Raw genomic sequence first — 24989 nt, forward strand, 5'->3', positions numbered from 1 at the left:
GCCTCCCGCCCCTCCCCCACCCATGATTCTTCTCCTGCTTCGTATAAGTGTACTGCATCCCCTTACATGGCTCGCTGCCATTTGACCGTGAAGTTGATTTTAAAAAAGAAATCACGAAAAACCCATGTCTACATTTTGCTTATGTCGACCTTTTGACCATGTCAATGTAATGCACATCAACCTTTAGTCAACCTTTTTAACTGTGGACTCAGACACTGTAGACCTAATGACGGCATCCCCTCCTGCGTATGTGCTTTCCCATCGTCAGACAACCTAACATTGTGTTACTTTGTGTCACTGCAGTCATTAGAAGCAGGGAAAGACAGAGATGGCTACATAGAAGAGAAATCTAAAGAGATTGAAGATTCTCCCAAATACACTGACACAAAACTAGTGAGGAGGAAATCCAGTCGCCATAGCAGCATTAGGAAAGGATCGGTGAAGGAAGACACAAGGTACGAGGAAGAGGAGGATGACAAAGATGAGGTGAGTTCCCTGTAGCATGTGTCCGCTGCAGTAATAGTGAGACTTCTGTTCCTTCATGTGGCAGCATATCTGCGCTGGTTTCTGAGACGCACCAATCACTGCCTGGGAGTTTATGCACACAGCGCACGTGTGCAGAATTGAAAAAATCCTATTCAAAAGACTGGGCAGCCGCTGATTGGCTGAGAGAGCTCTGTCAGTCAATCAACGGCCTCCTATTCGGCTGCGCATCGGATCGGATTGGATATCATACACTTGCGATTTGGACTGCTTTCACCCAATTTCTCATCCCGATAAGACGTAATCGGGTGAAAATCGGGCCCAAATCACGTAGTGTATGGGGCCTTAACTTGCTGACACATGACCTGAAGATGCGTCTAATGACCAGTATGCTGGAGCTGCAAATCTTACGATCTATTGTGTGTCTGAGAAGCTGCTGGGGAGTTTAGATTCCAAAATCATTCTAATGTATGGCCACCTAAAGTGATGCATGCTGGGAAAGGCTTCTGATAGAACTCTTGCACTTACGATGGGGCGGCTGAGGCAGCCGGTATGAAACGAGTAGCAGGCGCTGGTTTCGGCTCGTACGCACCCGCATTAGGTGAACAACTACTTGCATTAATGTCGTAAATTAGCTTCCGAGCGACTCAGACTTCCCCCAGTAATGTGAAGGGGTTGTCATCACATTAATAAACCCCAAATAAACAAGAATGATTATAACGCTTTGCCAATATCTGCTTTCCAGGCGGTAAAGGTGCCACCGGTCTCTTTTCTAAAGATAATGAAGCTGAACAAGCTGGAGTGGCCGTACTTTGTGGTGGGGGTCATTAGCGCAATCATCAACGGAGCCACACAGCCGGCGTTTGCCATTATATTCTCCAGGATTATCGGGGTATGTACAGCGCTACAAAGCAAATGACAAGTCACCTTTTGAAACCATTGTATGATTTCTCTTATAGGCTATCTCCTTATTAGACCCTTGTAATGTTTGTACCGCAAACACTCCTGCTTGTCTCTCCCGCTGTACAACCACCACCCCCAAACCTACTCCATCCTCCAGTCTCTGCTCTGATCACTCATTCCCTACAGAGCTCCACCTGTTTTCCCCAACTTTAGATTATTCATTCCGTATTTCCCTTGTTTAGGGACCTATTTACTACTTCCTCCAACTCCTCAGCCTGATCCCTTCACCTACATTATTACTATTATTACAGCATTTTACAAAACGTCTAATGGACCTATCGCTCTGTGGCCTATTCAGAGATATACATAAATTCCATATTTGCCTAATCTCTGAGTTTTACAGCTCTGGCATACTTAGTACCCTCCTGGAATATCTGGAAGGCTGCTGAAAGCAAGTGGCACTCAAGGCAGAAAAGAGGGCAAGTCTTCAGAGCTGTCTGCCACTCACCTGCAAGGCCCCCCCCCCCCCCCCCCCCCCACACACACACTTACATGGCAAAAGGGAATCATTTCTTTGTAGCCCTCGCCTCACAGTGCCAGTAAAAATTGGGCAACTTTCTTAAGACGGCCACCCAATGGTTACTCGGATGTGTGCGGTTCACACCAGGACCTCATTCCAGTCACTCAGGGCCTTATTCTAGTTCACTTTTTTTGACAAAATCCTTCTTAGATGGACAAAACCATGTGCACTGCAGGTGGGGCAGATGTAACTTGTGCAGAGAGAATTAGATTTGGGTGGGGTTTTACTTCAAAGTGAGATCTATATTGCAGTGTAAAAATAAAGCAGCCAGTATTTACCCTGCACAGAACAAAATACCTCACCCAAATCTAATTCTCTCTGCACATTTTACATCTGCCCCCCCTGCAGTGCACATAGCTTTGTCCATCTAAGAAGGATTTTGTCAGAAAGAGTGAACTAGAATCAGGCCCTCAGTGACAAAATGGAGTTTTCACCCCCAATTACGAAAAAAAAAAAAAAAGTCGGACCAGTTTTCCTTTGAACTTCCCCGGTTGCTCCCTGGGAGTTCTTAATCCCATTTGGCACTTGATGGGCCGTCACTTCCCGCAGCAATACCAGGTAGGGGCCGTCCTGTCCCCTATTGCAGGTGGGACAGAGACGATAGCATGGAGTGTGCCCCAGAACTCGGTTGGAAGAGCCGCAGTCACATGAGATCCATAGTGCGCAGCTTCGCACTGCGCCCCTGCACTGACACACAGAACGTCTGTCTATGAGCTCACACCTGCAGAGGGAGCAGCGAGAGGCTGTATTGTGCAATGTGACAGGATCTCTATCAGTACATGTAGATTATCTTTGCAGGTGTTTGCCGGCCCGCCCGAGGAGATGCAATCCAAAAGCTCCATGTTCTCCCTCTTATTTCTGGTGATCGGAGCTGTCACTTTTGTGACATTTTTCCTTCAGGTTGGTACCTCCTGTGTCTTGCACCTGTCCTGTTATTAGGCATGAGGGTGGATGAGGAGCGGGAATAATCTCAGGAGAAATAATTACATTGAGGGGTTGAGGCCGAGTTGAATGTAGGTCAGTTTTGTGGACGTATCCCGTGTGTTTTCATAGTGCATGTTCTCCAGAGCCGAGCGTATGAATCTACGGGCAGCCCACTTACAGTATCTGTCTGATTGGTTTTCATGAAAGGAAGAAACAGGAAGTTAGTATGTTCAGGGCTGACAAGGGTTAAAGTCATAGGGATATGGAAAAATGAGGAGAAATGGCCCTTCACAGCTTGTCAGGCCCCTCATATAATGCTGGTCAGTGGAGTTTGGGGGCTGCTATTCACTAGGGTTGTATGGATGCTGGTCATTGAGTCTGCACTATATGATGGTATTTACTGGGCTTGTATGGAGGCTGGTCACTCGAATTGTATAACTGCTAGTCACTAGGGTTGTATGGATGTTTATCACTGGGATTGTATGGCTGCTGAACAGTGGGGTTGTATGGATGCTGATCACTGGGGTTGTATGGATGCTGATCACTGGGGTTGTATGGATGCTGATCACTGGGGTTGTATGGATGCTGATCACTGGGGTTGTATGGCTACTGATCACTGGGGTTGTATGGATGCTGATCACTGGGGTTGTATGGATGCTGATCACTGGGGTTGTATGGATGCTGATCACTGGGGTTGTATGGATGCTGATCACTGGGGTTGTATGGATGCTGATCACTGGGGTTGTATGGCTACTGATCACTGGGGTTGTATGGATGCTGATCACTGGGGTTGTATGGATGCTGATCACTGGGGTTGTATGGATGCTGATCACTGGGGTTGTATGGATGCTGATCACTGGGGTTGTATGGATGCTGATCACTGGGGTTGTATGGATGCTGATCACTGGGGTTGTATGGCTACTGATCACTGGGGTTGTATGGATGCTGATCACTGGGATTGTATGGATGCTGATCACTGGGATTGTATGGATGCTGATCACTGGGGTTGTATGGCTACTGATCACTGGGGTTGTATGGATGCTGATCACTGGGATTGTATGGATGCTGATCACTGGGATTGTACTGTATAACTGCTAGTCACTAGGGTTATATTGAACTGGTCACTAGAGTTGTATGGTTGTTGGTCATTGGGGTTGTAGGGCTGCTGGTCACTGGGGATGTATGGATGCTGGTCTCTGGGGATGTATGGATGCTGGTCACTGGGGATGTATGGATGCTGTTCACTGGGGCTGCATTATATGGAAGCTGGTCACTGGGGTATGCAGATGCTGGTCACTGGGGCTGCATTATATGGAAGCTGGTCACTGGGGTATGCAGATGCTGGTCACTAGGGCTGCATTATGTCAGTGACTTGGTTATAATGAAGGAGGGCGTGTGCAGTTACAATACAGTTTTTTAGTTAAATAAAGTATATTTCAAAAAGGACGAAGAATTGCATCATAGGGTAAAGCACGTGGGGTGTTCTGGTGATATATAGAATAACAATCCCTCATGGATATATGATGTTTCATGCACATTGAAATGATAGAAGCCACTGCATAGACGCACATAATATTGTTCTTTCACCTTGTCACAGGGATTCACATTTGGAAAAGCAGGAGAGATTCTCACAATGAGGCTCAGACTGATGTCATTCACAGCAATGCTAAGACAGGTACTATATGACAATGTATCCCTCCACCTATGTATGTATGATAGGACAGGTACTGTATGACAATGTATCCCTCCACCTACAGTATGTATGATAGGACAGGTACTGTATGACAATGTATCCATCCACCTACAGTATGTATGTATGATAAGACAGGTACTGTATGATAATGTATCCCTCCACCTATGTATGTATGATAGGACAGGTACTGTATGCTAATGTATCCCTCCACCTATGTATGTATGATAGGACAGGTACTGTATGATAATGTATCCCTCCACCTATGTATGTATGATAAGACAGGTACTGTATGACAATGTATCCCTCCACCTATGTATGTATGATAGGACAGGTACTGTATGATAATGTATCCCTCCACCTATGTATGTATGATAGGACAGGTACTATATGATAATGTATCCCTCCACCTATGTATGTATGATAGGACAGGTACTGTATGATAATGTATCCCTCCACCTATGTATGTATGATAGGACAGGTACTATATGATAATGTATCCCTCCACCTATGTATGTATGATAGGACAGGTACTATATGATAATGTATCCGTCCACCTATGTATGTATGATAGGACAGGTACTGTATGACAATGTATCCCTCCACCTATGTATGTATGATAGGACAGGTACTGTATGACAATGTATCCCTCCACCTACAGTATGTATGTATGTATGATAGGACAGGTACTATATGATAATGTATTCCTCCACCTATGTATGTATGTATGATAGGACAGGTACTGTATGATAATGTATCCCTCCACCTATGTATGTATGTATGTATGATAGGACAGGTACTGTATGATAATGTATCCCTCCACCTATGTATGTATGATAAGACAGGTACTGTATGATAATGTATCCCTCCACCTAGGTATGTATGATAGGACAGATACTGTATGACAATGTATCCCTCCACCTATGTATGTATGATAGGACAGGTACTGTATGACAATGTATCCCTCCACCTATGTATGTATGATAGGACAGGTACTGTATGATAATGTATCCCTCCACCTATGTATGTATGATAGGACAGGTACTGTATGACAATGTATCCCTCCACCTATGTATGTATGATAGGACAGGTACTGTATGATAATGTATCCCTCCACCTATGTATGTATGATAGGACAGGTACTGTATGACAATGTATCCCTCCACCTATGTATGTATGATAGGACAGGTACTGTATGATAATGTATCCCTCCACCTATGTATGTATGATAGGACAGGTACTGTATGATAATGTATCCATCCACCTATGTATGTATGATAGGACAGGTACTGTATGATAATGTATCCCTCCACCTATGTATGTATGATAGGACAGGTACTGTATGATAATGTATCCCTCCACCTATGTATGTATGATAGGACAGGTACTGTATGATAATGTATCCCTCCACCTATGTATGTATGATAGGACATGTACTGTATGACAATGTATCCCTCCACCTATGTATGTATGATAGGACAGGTACTGTATGATAATGTATCCCTCCACCTATGTATGTATGATAGGACAGGTACTGTATGATAATGTATCCCTCCACCTATGTATGTATGATAGGACAGGTACTGTATGACAATGTATCCCTCCACCTATGTATGTATGATAGGACAGGTACTGTATGATAATGTATCCCTCCACCTATGTATGTATGATAGGACAGGTACTGTATGATAATGTATCCCTCCACCTATGTATGTATGATAGGACAGGTACTGTATGACAATGTATCCCTCCACCTATGTATGTATGTATGTATGATAAGACAGGTACTGTATGATAATGTATCCGTCCACCTATGTATGTATGATAGGACAGGTACTGTATGACAATGTATCCCTCCACCTATGTATGTATGATAGGACAGGTACTGTATGATAATGTATCCCTCCTCCTATGTATGTATGATAAAACAGGTACTGTATGATAATGTATCCCTCCACCTATGTATGTATGATAGGACAAGTACTGTATGATAATGTATCCCTCCACCTATGTATGTATGATAGGACAGGTACTGTATGACAATGTATCCCTCCACCTATGTATGTATGTATGATAGGGCAGGTACTGTATGATAATGTATCCCTCCACCTATGTATGATAAGACAGGTACTGTATGATAATGTATCCCTCCACCTACAGTATGTATGTATGATAGGACAGGTACTGTATGACAATGTATCCCTCCACCTATGTATGTATGATAAGACAGGTACTGTATGATAATGTATCCCTCCACCTATGTATGTATGATAGGACAGGTACTGTATGACAATGTATCCCTCCACCTATGTATGTATGATAAGACAGGTACTGTATGATAATGTATCCCTCCACCTATGTATGTATGATAGGACAGGTACTGTATGACAATGTATCCCTCCACCTATGTATGTATGATAAGACAGGTACTGTATGATAATGTATCCCTCCACCTATGTATGTATGTATGATAGGACAGGTACTGTATGACAATGTATCCATCCACCTATGTATGTATGATAGGACAGGTACTGTATGATAATGTATCCCTCCACCTACAGTATGTATGTATGATAGGTCAGGTACTATATGACAATGTATCCCTCCACCTATGTATGTATGATAGGACAGGTACTGTATGGTAATGTATCCATCCACCTATGTATGTATGATAGGACAGGTACTGTATGAACATGTATCCCTCCACCTATGTATGTATGTATGATAAGACAGGTACTGTATGACAATGTATCCCTCCACCTATGTATGTATGATAGGACAGGTACTGTATGATAATGTATCCCTCCACCTATGTATGTATGATAGGACAGGTACTGTATGATAATGTATCCGTCCACCTATGTATGTATGATAGGACAGGTACTGTATGACAATGTATCCCTCCACCTATGTATGTATGATAGGACAGGTACTGTATGATAATGTATCCCTCCACCTATGTATGTATGATAGGACATGTACTGTATGATAATGTATCCCTCCACCTATGTATGTATGATAGGACAGGTACTGTATGATAATGTATCCCTCCACCTATGTATGTATGATAGGACAGGTACTGTATGATAATGTAGCCCTCCACCTATGTATGTATGTATGATAGGACAGGTACTGTATGATAATGTATCCCTCCACCTACAGTATGTATGTATGATAGGACAGGTACTGTATGACAATGTATCCATCCACCTATGTATGTATGATAGGACAGGTACTGTATGGTAATGTATCCATCCACCTATGTATGTATGATAGGACAGGTACTGTATGACAATGTATCCCTCCACCTATGTATGTATGTATGATAGAACAGGTACTGTATGATAATGTATCCCTCCACCTATGTATGTATGATAAGACAGGTACTGTATGACAATGTATCCCTCCACCTATGTATGTATGATAGGACAGGTACTGTATGATAATGTATCCCTCCACCTATGTATGTATGATAGGACAGGTACTGTATGACAATGTATCCCTCCACCTATGTATGTATGATAAGACAGGTACTGTATGATAATGTATCCCTCCACCTATGTATGTATGTATGATAGGACAGGTACTGTATGATAATGTATCCCTCCACCTATGTATGTATGATAGGACAGGTACTGTATGATAATGTATCCCTCCACCTACAGTATGTATGTATGATAGGACAGGTACTGTATGATAATGTATCCCTCCACCTATGTATGTATGATAGGACAGGTACTATATGATAATGTATCCCTCCACCTATGTATGTATGATAGGACAGGTACTGTATGATAATGTATCCCTCCACCTATGTATGTATGATAGGACAGGTACTGTATGACAATGTATCCCTCCACCTACAGTATGTATGTATGATAGGACAGGTACTATATGATAATGTATTCCTCCACCTATGTATGTATGTATGATAGGACAGGTACTGTATGATAATGTATCCCTCCACCTATGTATGTATGTATGTATGATAGGACAGGTACTGTATGATAATGTATCCCTCCACCTATGTATGTATGATAAGACAGGTACTGTATGATAATGTATCCCTCCACCTATGTATGTATGATAGGACAGGTACTGTATGATAATGTATCCCTCCACCTATGTATGTATGATAGGACAGGTACTGTATGACAATGTATCCCTCCACCTATGTATGTATGATAGGACAGGTACTGTATGATAATGTATCCCTCCACCTATGTATGTATGATAGGACAGGTACTGTATGATAATGTATCCCTCCACCTACAGTATGTATGTATGATAGGACAGGTACTGTATGATAATGTATCCATCCACCTATGTATGTATGATAGGACAGGTACTGTATGATAATGTATCCCTCCACCTATGTATGTATGATAGGACATGTACTGTATGATAATGTATCCCTCCACCTATGTATGTATGATAGGACAGGTACTGTATGATAATGTATCCCTCCACCTACAGTATGTATGTATGATAGGACAGGTACTGTATGATAATGTATCCCTCCACCTATGTATGTATGATAGGACAGGTACTGTATGATAATGTATCCCTCCACCTATGTATGTATGATAGGACAGGTACTGTATGACAATGTATCCCTCCACCTATGTATGTATGATAGGACAGGTACTGTATGATAATGTATCCCTCCACCTATGTATGTATGATAGGACAGGTACTGTATGATAATGTATCCCTCCACCTATGTATGTATGATAGGACAGGTACTGTATGACAATGTATCCCTCCACCTATGTATGTATGTATGATAAGACAGGTACTGTATGATAATGTATCCGTCCACCTATGTATGTATGATAGGACAGGTACTGTATGATAATGTATCCCTCCTCCTATGTATGTATGATAGGACAGGTACTGTATGATAATGTATCCCTCCACCTATGTATGTATGATAAAACAGGTACTGTATGATAATGTATCCCTCCACCTATGTATGTATGATAGGACAGGTACTGTATGACAATGTATCCCTCCACCTATGTATGTATGTATGATAGGGCAGGTACTGTATGATAATGTATCCCTCCACCTATGTATGTATGATAGGACAGGTACTGTATGATAATGTATCCCTCCACCTATGTATGTATGATAGGACAGGTACTGTATGATAATGTATCCCTCCACCTATGTATGTATGATAAAACAGGTACTGTATGATAATGTATCCCTCCACCTATGTATGTATGTATGATAAAACAGGTACTGTATGATAATGTATCCCTCCACCTATGTATGTATGATAGGACAGGTACTGTATGACAATGTATCCCTCCACCTATGTATGTATGATAAGACAGGTACTGTATGATAATGTATCCCTCCACCTATGTATGTATGATAGGACAGGTACTGTATGACAATGTATCCATCCACCTATGTATGTATGATAGGACAGGTACTGTATGATAATGTATCCCTCCACCTACAGTATGTATGTATGATAGGTCAGGTACTATATGACAATGTATCCCTACACCTATGTATGTATGTATGATAGGACAGGTACTGTATGAACATGTATCCCTCCACCTATGTATGTATGATAAGACAGGTACTGTATGATAATGTAGCCCTCCACCTATGTATGTATGTATGTATGATAGGACAGGTACTGTATGACAATGTATCCCTCCACCTACAGTATGTATGTATGTATGATAGGACAGGTACTGTATGACAATGTATCCCTCCACCTATGTATGTATGATAGGACAGGTACTGTATGGTAATGTATCCATCCACCTATGTATGTATGATAAGACAGGTACTGTATGACAATGTATCCCTCCACCTATGTATGTATGTATGATAGGACAGGTACTGTATGATAATGTATCCCTCCACCTATGTATGTATGATAAGACAGGTACTGTATGACAATGTATCCCTCCACCTATGTATGTATGATAGGACAGGTACTGTATGATAATGTATCCCTCCACCTATGTATGTATGATAGGACAGGTACTGTATGACAATGTATCCCTCCACCTATGTATGTATGATAAGACAGGTACTGTATGATAATGTATCCCTCCACCTATGTATGTATGTATGATAGGACAGGTACTGTATGATAATGTATCCCTCCACCTATGTATGTATGATAGGACAGGTACTGTATGATAATGTATCCCTCCACCTACAGTATGTATGTATGATAGGACAGGTACTGTATGATAATGTATCCCTCCACCTATGTATGTATGATAGGACAGGTACTGTATGATAATGTATCCCTCCACCTATGTATGTATGATAGGACAGGTACTGTATGATAATGTATCCCTCCACCTATGTATGTATGATAGGACAGGTACTGTATGACAATGTATCCCTCCACCTACAGTATGTATGTATGATAGGACAGGTACTGTATGACAATGTATCCCTCCACCTATGTATGTATGATAAGACAGGTACTGTATGATAATGTATCCCTCCACCTATGTATGTATGATAAGACAGGTACTGTATGATAATGTATCCCTCCACCTATGTATGTATGATAAGACAGGTACTGTATGATAATGTATCCTTCCACTTATGTATGTATGATAAGACAGGTACTGTATGATAATGTATCCTTCCACCTACAGTATGTATGATAAGACAGGTACTGTATGACAATGTATCCCTCCACCTACAGTATGTATGATAAGACAGGTACTGTGTGATAATGTATCCGTCCACCTATGTATGTATGATAGGACAGGTACTGTATGATAATGTATCCTTCCACTTATGTATGTATGATAAGACAGGTACTGCGTGATAATGTATCCCTCCACCTATGTATGTATGATAAGACAGGTACTGTATGATAATGTATCCTTCCACTTATGTATGTATGATAAGACAGGTACTGCGTGATAATGTATCCCTCCACCTATGTATGTATGTATGATAAGACAGGTACTGTATGATAATGTATCCTTCCACTTATGTATGTATGATAAGACAGGTACTGTATGATAATGTATCCTTCCACCTACAGTATGTATGATAAGACAGGTACTGTGTGATAATGTATCCGTCCACCTATGTATGTATGATAGGACAGGTACACTGTATGATAATGTATCCCTCCACTTATGTATGTATGATAGGACAGGTACTGTATGACAATGTATCCCTCCACCTATGTATGTATGATAGGACAGGTACTATATGATAATGTATCCCTCCACCTATGTATGTATGATAAGACAGGTACTGTATGATAATGTATCCTTCCACCGTCCGCATTTCTGCATCTCTGGTGCTCACTGAGCCAGCCAGAATCACCCCTCAGTTACACTTACTGTAAGAAAAATGACGTCTGATTAGTCTGTGCACTGTGGGGTAAATGTATGTAGCCTGGAGAAGGGATATCTATCCCCATAAAGAACATTGGGGCAGATGTATCATTAGGCTTGTAACGTTTGTGAAATAACGAGTCCCGCTTCTCCTGCATAACGAGGAGAAGCGGGCACCCGTTATGGGGAGATGTATTAACATCCCCCAAGCCGATAAGGAGAGCCGTTATGCCCAGCGTTAACGGCTCTCCTTATCGGCTCCCTCGCCGCCCCGCACATGCGCACTCCCCGTCGCCCCCCCTGCCCGGCTTACTGGGCATGCGCGAGATCTCGCAAAAACCGCGAGATCTCCAGCGCAGCCCAAGCCAGACGCAGGGCTAGCGTTGTCCCCATAGTGGGGGATAGGACAACGCTAGCCCTGAGCTGGCGAAGCGGCCGGGGCGAATTAACGCCTTGAAGGCTGTTAATACATCGCCCCGGCCGTTAATCCCTGGGGGGGATTGCAGGGACAGCCCCGCCGAGCGTAACTCGGCGGGCTGTCACTAGCGCACGTTAGGTGCGCTAGTAATACATTAGGGACAGACGTAATCCCCCCCAGTTAACCAGCGTTAAGTGCATTTTTGCACTTAAGGCTGCTTAATACATCTGCCCCATTATCTGCAAGGTGATAATGTACCAGCCAATCAGCTACAATATGTAAATTGGTGGTAGGAGCTGATTGGCTGGTGCATTATCACCTTGCACATGGGGCAGATGTATTGGGGCAGATGTACGAAGCAGCGTTAAGTGCTTAAGTAGCACTTAACGCCACTAATTGGACTTTTTAACGTTTTGGGGAAATGTATTAAAGGGGCTTTTAACGTCCCCCTGAGGCAGCCCTGAACTTAACGTTCAGGCGCTGTCCTCCTGCTTAAAGTTATGAGCTTTTACGTCGCAGGCAATGTATTATTGCCTTCCCCGACGTTAAGCCCGCTGTTTCTCTTCGCCAGCCTCAGGCTGGCGTTAGGTGGTTTTTAACCCCCCCCTCGCTATAGCTTCCGGAGCTATCCTGCCACCGCCGCATCTCCTCCCATGCCGACACCAGTAGACAGCATGTTGCTGCTGCCGGCTTCCCTGCACCTCTCCCCCCATTCCATCTATTTAGTTTTGCCGGTTGTTTTTTTTTTTCAAGTTTACTACTGCGGTGACACATGTACCTTGCTGTTGAGCCTGCTGACAGGCTTGTGCTCCGGTATAGATGCACTCATTACTGCCTCCACACCGCTTGTCCTGCAGGGGTCTCCGGTACAGGCTCCCGCACGGCTGCCCTGGTCTGCTCCGCTTTATTTTCTATCAGCGGGGGCCACGCTCCGTCAACCCCGACTGGCGGGGGCGCCCCCCCCGGCTTATCCCTCCCGAGCAGTGGACCGCCGGAGTCTCCCGCAGCCGCACGTATCACCGGCCGCCAACCTCCAGACTCCAAGTCGCCACGGCTGTTTTTTTTTTGTTGCTCCTCTCCCCCCCTTCGATCCGCCAGCATGCCGACAATAGTCTCCTGTCAGCATGCTGGCACCGGCGGCTGTTGTCCCGCTCCAGTCCCCCCCCCCAGCTCTCCGATCGCGCACTGTAGGGACCCCTCTGTTTTAATATACTTGTGCCGCAGGGTCCCCAAGAGAGCGGGGATGCGGCGGGAGGGTTGCCAGAAATAATATTTAAAGCACCGGGCGGGCAGATGCTGCTGTCTCTACTTGGTAGCGGAGAGCCGGAGACGCGGCGGGAGAGCTGTCACCTGTGAGAAATCACATTCAAAATACCGGGCGGCCGATGATTGGCTGAGCTCTCTTAGCTCTCAGCCAATCATCGGCCGCCCGGTATTTTGAATGTGATTTCTCACAGGTGACAGCTCTCCCGCCGCGTCTCCGGCTCTCCGCTACCAAGTAGAGACAGCAGCATCTGCCCGCCCGGTGCTTTAAATATTATTTCCGGCAACCCTCCCGCCGCATCCCCGCTCTCTTGGGGACCCTGCGGCACAAGTATATTAAAACAGAGGGGTCCCTACAGTGCGCGATCGGAGAGCTGGGGGGGGGGGACTGGAGCGGGACAACAGCCGCCGGTGCCAGCATGCTGACAGGAGACTATTGTCGGCATGCTGGCGGATCGAAGGGGGGGAGAGGAGCAGGGACCCCGCCGAGTTAATCCACATCACCGCACGGACCCCTCTGACCGCGGCTTCCACGTATTGCCGCACGGATTCCCTGCCAGCTACAATAGCTGGTGGGGTGATTTTTAACTTTAAGTTTTTTTCTTTTTAAATAAAGATTAATACATCTGCCCCATATTAAGCCTTAACAAGAGATAAATCCAAGGGTGATAAGGAGAGATAAACGTCCAGCCAATCAGCTCCTTACTGACTTTTTTCAAACACAGCCTGTAACATGGCAGTTAGCAGGTGATTGGCTGGACATTTATCTCTCTTTATCACCCTTGGATTTATCTCTTTTTAAGGCTTAATACATCTGCCCCATCTTATAATAGGGTGTGAGAATCAGAAATTGGCCCTCACACCCTGTTACATTCCACCCTTGATGTCTAATTATTTTACTTTTAATAAACTGTGTTCCATATAGTTATGTGGCTGTTACCTAGTTTCATGAAAGTGTGTATTACATACAGGAAATGGGCTGGTTTGATGACAAGCGGAACAGCACCGGGGCTTTAACCACGCGGCTGGCTACTGATGCGTCACAGGTCCAGGGGGTAGGTACTTTGTTGCTACCTACAGTGCTTTCACCTGTTATATACTGGGGATACTGTGCTCATTTTGTGCAAGCAGCAGATTACATTCATGCCATCATTTCTAGTATATCAGGGTTGTGATACTGATGTGTCCTCGTACACCTTTGTTTTAGCCACTAAATAGCCACTCTTTGGGGTGATTCAGGTTGTCTCGCAAAACACATTTGGTTTGCTAATGGACAAAACAATGCTGCACTGCAGGTGAGGCAGATGTAACATGTGCAGAGAGAGTTAGATTTGGGTCTTATTTTGTTTCTGTGCAGAGTAAATACTGGATGCTTTATTTTTACACTGCATTTTAGATTTCAGTTTGAAGTACAAACCCCACCCAAATCTAACTCTCTGTCTCTGCCCAACATGCAAACTAAATATGTTTTGCGAGCCCACCTGAATCACCCCCTTAGTGTCAGGGTACTTTTGACTTAGCCATGGCAGCTTCTTCGCACGGCTTAAAACTGCAAGAAGCAACAAAGGAAGCGCAGCAAATTGCTTATTCGCCATCCCATTCGCACCAAACAGTGCAGGCTCGGTGGGCACGCTGGACACTGGACTTTTTCAGGGAAATCCGCCCATGACGCGGCGGTGGGGGCAGGCAGCTGACGTTAGCGGATGTCATCTGTCCTGTTGCTTCCCGCACAGGGAGCTCACAGATTTAAAACACCTGAGCGGTGTCTTAGATGTGCGTGCGTTTGCTAAATCATTTGACGGTCGGCGAACATCGAATGATTTTATCTAAACATTTGTGCGGGCGGCGCACAGATGACATGAAAAGCTTGTCAAACAGAATGACCCCATAGGTGCATAAGGGCACATCTGTACTTACCATATTAGAGGGAAGCAATTAGTTGTGTTGTACTAACCAGTATTCATTGATTGTGGATATGGCAGAGTTTCTGTCTTACCTAATGCCCCTTCTTATATAGTTAATGCTTAAGAAATGCTGACTGTTATACCACGTTCTCATTGCAGCCCCTGCAAAATCCCGGGTTTTTGTTCCCCGGAAATTCCTGTGTCTGCCCTGTTCACACTGCTTCCCCTGGTATGCCTGCCATCAAGGGTGTGGAATCTAAGAGCAGCTTTGATTGGATGTTTAAAAAGTATCTTTGATTGGCTGTTTAAAAAGCAGCTTTGAGCAATGCAATGAACTTGCTTTTTTGCATTTTGTGAGAAAAACCCGGGTCTAGCCTGTTCACACTGCCATACACCCGTGTATCAACCAGGAAAAACCAGGCAAAAAATCTGTGTGTAATTCCCGGGGCATAACACCCGGGAATTTCACAAAGACCCTTTCACACTGAGACAGGACACGGGAAATTACTGCTCGCTTTGGCAAAAACCCGGGTTTTTGCAGCAGTGAGAATTGGGTATTATGCTGCGTTCTCATTGCCGCCCCTGCAAAATCATGGGTTTTGTTCCCGTGTTTTTGGTGGGGCACAGAGCATCTCAGCTCTACAGACCCCATTCATACTGCACTTTAGACCCGGGAAATTCCCGTGTCTGCCCCGTTCACACTGCTTCCCCGGGTATGCCTGCCATCAATTGTGTGGCATCTAAGAGCAGCTTTGATTGGCTGTTTAAAAAGCAGCTTTGAGCAATGCAATGAACTTGCTTTTTTGCATTTTGTGAGAAAAACCCGGGTCTAGCCTGTTCACATTGCCATACACCCGTGTATTAACCAGGAAAAACCCGGCAAAAAATCTGTGTGTAATTCCCGGGGCATAACACCCAGGAATTTCACAAAAAGACCCTTTCACACTGAGACAGGACACGGGAAATTACTACTCGCTTTGGCAAATACCCGGGTTTTTGCGGCACTGAGAACGGGGTATTAGTTGTAACAGATGAGGGACTGCGTACATACAGCCTCTGTCTGTTCTTCCATGGTAAATAACTATACATCTCATTTCCCCTTTGCCTGACACACTCAGCGACTCTCAGCACTTACTGGAGAGAGATTCACTATTATGACTGCAGAATCTCAGGGGTTAGAACCCTAGGCTCCATGTAATGCTGTTACAGCACATCATGGATTGTTTGCTATATAAGGAATGTGCAGTCAAGATTATTTCTATCTGCTTACAGGCCACCGGATCCAGGCTGGCCTTGTTTTCTCAGAACATCGCAAACTTGGGCACGGCGACTATAATATCTTTTATTTATGGATGGCAGTTAACCCTGCTCCTCCTGGTTATTGTGCCAGTCATCGCCATCTCCTCTCTGATACAAATGAAGATATTTGCCGGACATGCCAAGAAAGACAAGCAGGAACTGGAAGTGGCCGGAAAAGTGAGTTTGCTAGGAAATATGCGACATTGGCAGATATGGGCCGCCACGGGGGGAGATGGGGGGAGATGCTCCACAGCACGCTCAGGCAGGAATTACCAGGGTCCCGGTTCATCACCAGAGTGGCAGCTGGCATTATGGGCCTCATTCAGAGCTGTTTGCTAGGCTGCATATGCTCGCCGTCTAGCGAACAGGTAAGCACTGCTCGGCGGAACACCCCCCCCCCTTTTTCTGCCACCAAATCCCCTCACTAGCATGCGAAGGGAACATGTACTGGAACCCATCCCCTGGCATGCTGCCGAAGGGGAAAGCAATGATTCGCTGACCGCTGACCAGCAGTGGCGTAACTGCGACTGCGGAGGGGCGCTGTGCATGTGCGGGCGCCGGGGGCTTCAGTGCTATAGTTACACCCCGCCGCCATCCCCCGCAGTCTTTACCTGTCTTCCGTACACGCTGGTCCCGGCTCCCTTCTTCTGCTATGAGGACCACCACAAAATGTCCGCCCCCATTTAGCAGACAGTTCTCTGGTCCTCATAGCAGAAGAAGGGAGCCGGGACCAGCGCGTACTGAACGTAGGTAAGACTGCGGGGGATGGGGGGTTTGCATGGGCGGCGTTGGCGGGGGTTGGTGTGGCGGGGGGGGGGTGCCCAAAACCTAGTTACGCCACTGCTGACCAGCAAATGATTTTTCACCCCTGTGGAAATAAAAGTCAGTCTAAACTATTATTATTGACTATTATTTCCACAACTGATTGCCGAATACAGGGCGGGGCGCTAAGGTCACGTGACGTCACCTGCCTGCCCGAGCAGGAAACGTCAAGCATTTTTATACAGACGCCCATAAGGGTGTGGATCATTTGGTCTACAACAAGTTAATCGACAAGCATTATGTCAACACCATTATGTCGACATTCTGATAGGTCGACATGGGTTTAGGTCGACAGGTCATAAGGTCAACACAAGCATTAGGTCGACATGGGTAAGGTTGACATTGAAAAGGTCAACATGGTGTTTTCACTGTTTTTTTCATCGAAATGTCGACAAAGTCGATTTGGACACTGAAACGTAGCACCGCATCCCCTCGCTTGGCTCGCTGAGCTTGGCACACTATTTTATTCTCTCTCCACGTCCTAGTGGATGGTAGGGCATGAAATACCGCCTGTCGGCACATGTCGGCTACAAAAACCATTAAAAAAAAACATGTGGAGACTTCCGGTTCCGGCTCCAGCAAGGACGGCCGCGTGAGTCAGGAGCTCCGTGGGCGGTAAGGCGGACGGCACCCCTACCTTGCCACAACACGGTCCCCGACATCCACTGACAGCGGCAGAACGGGAGCGGTACACAGCGCAGCGCATGGTGAGGTGTCATTCTCCCATGTCGAGGAGACAGACACGCAAAACCCCCGCCAAGCCGCAGACACAGCAGCCCAAGATGGCGGCCGCGCCTCCAACCCCGGCCGGACACAGCACCCAGGCAGAGGCAGACAAGACCTTAAGCCAGACGGCAGCACTGATAAACTGCCAGCAGGTACTGGGGGACAGCCAGGCTTCGCAGCCGCAGACATTTACAGGCACGCCAGCCCGTTTATTACAGGGGCCGGGAGATGAGAGAGGGGAGGCGGACACAGCAGCTTATAATGATATGGTCAGAGCCATTAAAGCAACTATGGCTCCCATGTTTCAGGCACAAGCAGAGACACTGAGGCTGAGCATTGAGGACATGAAGGGACACATGTCACAGCTCTCTAAGAGAGTTACCAATAATGAGTCACAGATAGGAGCAGTTTTCCATGAGGTGCAGGAATTGAAGTCACACAATGCTGACCTGCAAAAAACAGTGTATTCACTGACAAACAAGGTGGATGACTTAGAAAACAGATCGAGAAGATCAAATCTCAGGCTGGTGGGGCTCCCGGAGACAGTCAAAGGCCCTGCCCTCCACCACTTTATACGAAACACACTACCGGCATTATTAGGGGTGGAAAGTGAATGTGCAGACATGGTGATTGAACGGGCCCATAGACTGGGGCCGGAAAAGGACGGAGTTAACGTCAGGCCTAGAGTTACCATTTTTAAAAGTTTGAACTACCTGCACAAGGAAACCCTATGGGCAGCATCCCGTAAGCAAAAGACCATACTTTGGGAGGGCCACAAATTGCATCTTTTCCAGGACTACTCCGCTGAGGTTACTAGGGCGAGGAAGGAGTTCACTGCCATCTGCTCCCACCTATTCGGGGAAAAGAGGAAATTTGCATTATTATACCCGGCCCGTCTCAGGGTCTTTGAAGGGGACTCATTCAGAGACTTTTCTACGGCAGGGGACGCAAGGGCATACCTGCGGATGGAAAAAGCAACAGACTCCCCACCATAGGGGGGGCAGACAAAGATGTCCTACTAAGGAGAGAAGTAGATGGCGTAATTATTTGAATGTTTTACAATGTGTTCGCTAATGATTAGGGGAGTGTGGAATTGATGTTCTTAAAGGTCTAGATATTATCATACCAAACGCTAATGTTTTATTTAAAAAGATTCTTTGACCACATATGGGAAAGTTTTGGAAGATTAAGGAGGGGACTGTGGTTATAAAATGTTATATATCTTTGTTATGTATAAGGGGTGCCGACCCAAAGTTACAGCTCAGGGAGGTGGGAATAATTTTATTACTTGAGCGAGGAGGAAGGAAGCGGAGGTTAGGTTATAACCATAGAGTTGTGTTGGTGTGGGAAGGCTCACAGAGCTACCCATCACTGCGTGAAATTTGATCTATATTTTCTAGAGTTAAAGGAGAGCTAGTACTCTCGGGGGAATTGGTTGGGAGGAGGGTGAGGGGTAAGTTACAGGGACCTGCTGTTCCTATGTTGGGGAAGTGTTTGGGGAGACGGGGGGAAGGGGGGGGGAGGGAACCAGTACTCGGTGTGTCCAGGGCCATAATACATCTTGAAAATAAAGTGACATGGCTAATGTGAAGATATGCTCGTGGAACGTGGGAGGGATTAATTCCCCGATAAAGAGAAAAAAGTTGCTGCTTTATCTCAAAAAGCAAAAAGCTGATATAGTTATGTTACAGGAGACTCACCTAACGGATATAGAGCATGAGAAACTGGGAATAATGGGATTTAAGGTCGAGGTTTATGCCTCTTATAATTCCAAAGCCAGGGGAGTAGCGATTTTATCAAGGAGATCACTGGGGATGCTGGTTACTAACAGCATCAAAGACCCTGAGGGACGTTTTGTGATTGCAGAGGCCTCCATACACGGGGAGAAGTACGTTTTGTGTAACACTTATGCCCCTAATGTCTATTCAAAAAAATTTTTCACAGGACTGCTGACGAAATTATATCCATACGCTGATTCACGCCTGATCGTGGGAGGGGACTTTAACATAGTAGCTATGTCATCATTAGACAGATCATCCAACCCGAAGAAACTGCCCCGAAGCCCCACCCTAGGTATAGGGGAAATTTCATCCCAATTACATGTAGTAGACAGCTGGAGATTACTCCACCCGACCGAGAGGGACTATACGTGTTTATCAGCGGCACACGGAACCTTATCTCGTATTGACTATTTGCTCCTGTCCACGGGCCTCTGTGGTAGCATGCTAGAGGCGGGCATTGAACCCATATGCCTGTCAGATCACTCCCTGATATGGGTGCTTGTGGAGACTGCTCTGGACGTGGGGAAACACCGCCAGTGGCGGTTCCCCTCGTACCTGGCGTCCTCCAAGACATTTCGTGATGCCCTGGAGGCCAAGTGGATGGAGTATAGGCATAATAACGGAGATAACAGCACAGACCCACTAATTACATGGCAGGCAGCCAAGGCGGTGATGAGGGGAGAGATAATTTCATATGTTAACAAACATCGTAAAGAAAGGTCAGGGGACATAATAAAAGCCCAGGACTTGTTGACGAGTGCATACGCTGCTTTTAAGGCATCCCCCACCCAGACTCACAAGCACATATACTTGCAGGCAAAGACCCACTTTGACGCTTTAATGGAATCTCAAACGCTGAGAAACATTAACAATACTAATTTCCAGTTTTACAAGCATGGCAATAAAAACGGACGGTTATTATCCAATTTAATGCGAGGTTCTAGGCCCTCGGCCTTAATCAAAGTTCTACAAAAACCAGGAGGGGGTAGAACACATAAGGGGACAGAGATGTTGACAATCCTGAGTGACTTCTATGCTAAATTATATTCCCAAGGCGACATAAATAAGAGACAGAAAGAACAATTCTGGGCTTCTATGACTCTCCCACAGATATCAAGTGCAGCGGCTGAACGCATTATGGCGACGATTACTATAGACGAAGTAACACAAACTATTTCTCAACTTAAACCACTCAAGGCCCCAGGGCCGGATGGATACTCGGGGGAGTTTTATAGAATTCTTAAACCTAGAATAAGTGAAACCTTAGTGACTGTATTTAATGACATAATTCAGGGCAAACAGCTCCCTCTATATTTCAATTCTGCGGTGATTAAGGTGCTTCCAAAGCCGGGCAGAGACCCGGAAGACCCGGGTTCATATAGACCAATATCGCTATTAAATACCGATTATAAAATGCTGATGAAAATATTATCAGAAAGGATAAAATATGTATTGCCAACGGTTATATCAGATGACCAGACTGGTTTTATTCACGGGCGTCACTCCGTGGTTAATGTACGCAAACTACTGGCGGCAATTCAACATATAGGGAGCGGGGGAGGCTCAGGTGACCAGGCTATACTTTCATTAGATGCAGAGAAGGCGTTTGACCTGGTCACCTGGGACCATCTATGGGAAACCTTGGGGAGATTTGGGTTTCCCCAGGGCTTCATTGATGTCACTAAATCCCTATATTCACAGCCTACCACGCAAGTAGCGTGTAATGGATACCTGTCGGCCCCGTTTCTGATTCAGAGGGGAACCAGACAGGGGTGCCCGATGTCTCCACTCTTGTTTGCCCTGGCTTTGGAACCGCTAGCGGTGGCCCTCCGCTCTGACTGTATGTATAGGGGCATAACTGTGGGAAAGACGGTGTTAAAAGTCAGTTTATTTGCAGATGACATGCTCCTGTTCGTCTCAAATCTCCCTGAATCACTGCCGACAATAAGGAAAATAATAAATGACTTTGGGTCCTTTGCAGGATATAAGATCAACTATCATAAGTCAGAAATTCTCCAGGTAATAGGGCCAAAAGCTAAGGAGATCCCAGATCAGGCTGTTTCCCCCTTTAGACTAACAACTGACAAAATTAAGTATTTAGGCATCCAGGTGCCTGGGGAGATCTCGAGGTTGTATGAGGTTAATTTCCCCCCTATAGTCGCAGAAATCCTTAGGCTACTAGAAGTATGGAGGTCTCTGCCATTGTCATTATTGGGAAGAGCAACTGTACTGCAGTCAATAGCTTTCCCAAAGATATCATACTGCATGCAAATGATCCCAGTGCAACTATCAAAGAAAGATGCACAGAAACTAAATAAAGCCTTCTTCGGCTTTCTATGGCAGGGCAAAAAGCCACGCATTTCCCGACCAAAAACTTACCTTAAGAGAGCTGACGGAGGATTGGGGATACCCAACATTCTGGCTTTTAACCAAGCAATATTCATGCGATATATCCTAGACTGGCTACAGGGAACAAATTCATACACTCACAAAACTTTAGAAGGGGATATGATGAGTCCATATTCGCTGGCAGGGTTGCTCCACGTTCCACGGGCTAAATTACCACAGCAGGCCAGGAAAAATATTTTATTTAATGATACATTTTCTGCATGGGTAGGAATTAACAAATGTTTAGGAAGAGATCACCAAAACACCAGATACGACACTATTTGGGGAAACCCTTGCTTCGCCCCTGGAATGACCGAGGTGGGGTACGATAGGTGGAAGAAACAAGGCATAATGGCAGTCAAAGATGTGTTTGATCCAGGGGGCCAGATGCTCTCCTTTCAGGAGATCTCAACCAAATTCTCCCTACCTAACAGAGATTTCTTTATGTACCTTCAAGTGAGACATTACATACAAGCAAAGAAAGGGCCCATGCTGGTATCAGGGAGGCAGGATGTTCTGCAACAGGTGTTTAGTCTGAGCTCCACTGGACCGTACAGACTGAGGTATCTATATGCTGACATCCTTCCATCCTCACCAGAAGTAGTTTGGTCCGCTATGGTCCCGAAATGGCAGGGGGATATCCCAGGGGTATCTTCAATGGAAGCACTCCACAAACATATGGAAAAAACTTTGAAAATACTGCAGTCCACCATGCTACAAGAGGTACACATTAAAACCATGCATAGAGCGTATATCTCTCAGGCTCAGAGAAAGCATTTTATACCAGGGGAATTGGGAATTTGCCTTAAGTGCAAAGGCTCAAATGCTACGTTCTTCCACCATATGTGGGAGTGTGGGAAAATAAGAAGGTTCTGGGATAGGGTAATGATGTTTATAAACACCACTTGTGACCTACAGCTATGTAAAGAGCCACTGGCAATGCTATGTGCCAACTTTTCTGGGTGGAACTTACACGGGCGGAAAACGGAGCTGTTGCCATTTCTTACGGTAACTGTGACGGTGGCAAAAAAAGTTATATTACGGAAGTGGACAGCTCCGTCGCAGCCCCTTTTGCAAGAAGTCAAGGTCGCCTTAACACAATTGTTGTTTTTTGATAGAAGGGCCGCTCTGCCATTGGTGGAAGAGGGTGTAAAGAGATTTTACAACAAGTGGGGAATTTACATAAGATCACTAGAGGAAGATGTACAACTACAGGTCATGAAGATATTTGAAGGCACTACCTGGTACCTACTTAGATCACTAACAGAAGGCTAAGACACACCGAGTCTGGAGGGTGGGAGGGAGGAGGGAGGGAGGGGGGCAGTTTTAGGGGTAGAAATGTTATAATATTATATATGTTTTTTATATATTAAGTGTAAAATGTCAACTGACTATGTGGTTAATATAAGCAGAAAATGGAATGAAAGAGCTATTTGAGTTGGTAATAACCAAACCACATACTCAGGCTAAAGGCGCAGAAAAACGCAGTAATGCAACTTGTTCATATATACAGACTGATGAAGACGCTTGATGCCTATTGCAATGTGTCCAAGGTTGAATTGTGTTATACCGACAAAAAGAATGTATTCCAGAGGACAATGATGTTAACGTTTGCACTTTATTAATGTTGATAAAACCAATAAAATTGTTTTGGAAAAAAAAAACAAACAAACATGTGGACCTTTTGACTTTCGACCTTGCCCATGTTGACCTAATGTATGTGTCGACCTAATGACCTGTCAACCTAGACTTTTGTCGACCTAGACACATGTCGATTTAAAGCCATGTTGACATAATGACCTGTCGACACAGACCCATGTCAACCTAGTCCCATGTCGACCTAGACCCATTTTGACTTAATGATGTCGACCTAATGCTTGTCGACCATCATGCTGTAGACCAAATGACCGTATGCAGCCCATAAATGGGGTCGATTTTCTAAATCCACTAAAAATGAAAAGTGGTGATGTTGCCCATAGTAACCAATTCGATTTTAGGTATCATTTTCAAAAAAGGAATAGAGAAATGATAGACAGAATCTGACTGCACTACCGAACCTGTAATGGGTGCAAGGTGCACACTGGAGCATGGGCCTAGGGGGACCAATACTGCACATTTTACACCCACGTACTGAATACTATATCGGCGGCAGCAGTGCTGATTAAATCACGGGTAAATGGCAGCCATTGTCCTACTGCGCATGCGCAAGATGCCGCGCACTGGAATTTGGTGCATCGCTAGTGACCCTAGTACTCACAGTCTCCCTGCAATAGCAGAGCAGTGATGGGGAGCCTTGGTACTCCGGCTGTTATTAAACTATACATCCCAGCATGCCCTGCAACAGTTTTACCAGTTTTACCACGGCCAAATATCAAAACTTTACCAGGGCATGTTGGGATGTGTAGTTCAGCAACAGCTGAAGTGCCAAGGTTCTCCATCACTGGTTCTCCGTCACAGGGGGGAGT

The 24989-nt window shown here is 45.1% G+C and overlaps 1 protein-coding gene across 1 annotated transcript in view; it reads left to right on the forward strand.

Moving 5' to 3' along the window:
* Positions 1 to 24989, forward strand: part of LOC146081253 (ATP-dependent translocase ABCB1-like) — a 106247-nt gene that overhangs the window by 67246 nt on the left and 14012 nt on the right. Inside the window, exons 15-20 of the mRNA XM_083189374.1 lie at positions 304 to 486; positions 1229 to 1375; positions 2765 to 2866; positions 4488 to 4565; positions 14576 to 14659; positions 16781 to 16984. Of these exons, the coding sequence (XP_083045500.1) occupies positions 304 to 486; positions 1229 to 1375; positions 2765 to 2866; positions 4488 to 4565; positions 14576 to 14659; positions 16781 to 16984 (798 nt within the window). The remainder of the gene's footprint in view (positions 1 to 303; positions 487 to 1228; positions 1376 to 2764; positions 2867 to 4487; positions 4566 to 14575; positions 14660 to 16780; positions 16985 to 24989) is intronic.

Source organism: Crinia signifera, chromosome 5 (assembly GCF_055691185.1).
Source record: "Crinia signifera chromosome 5, ASM5569118v1, whole genome shotgun sequence".
NCBI lineage: Eukaryota > Metazoa > Chordata > Amphibia > Anura > Myobatrachidae > Crinia > Crinia signifera.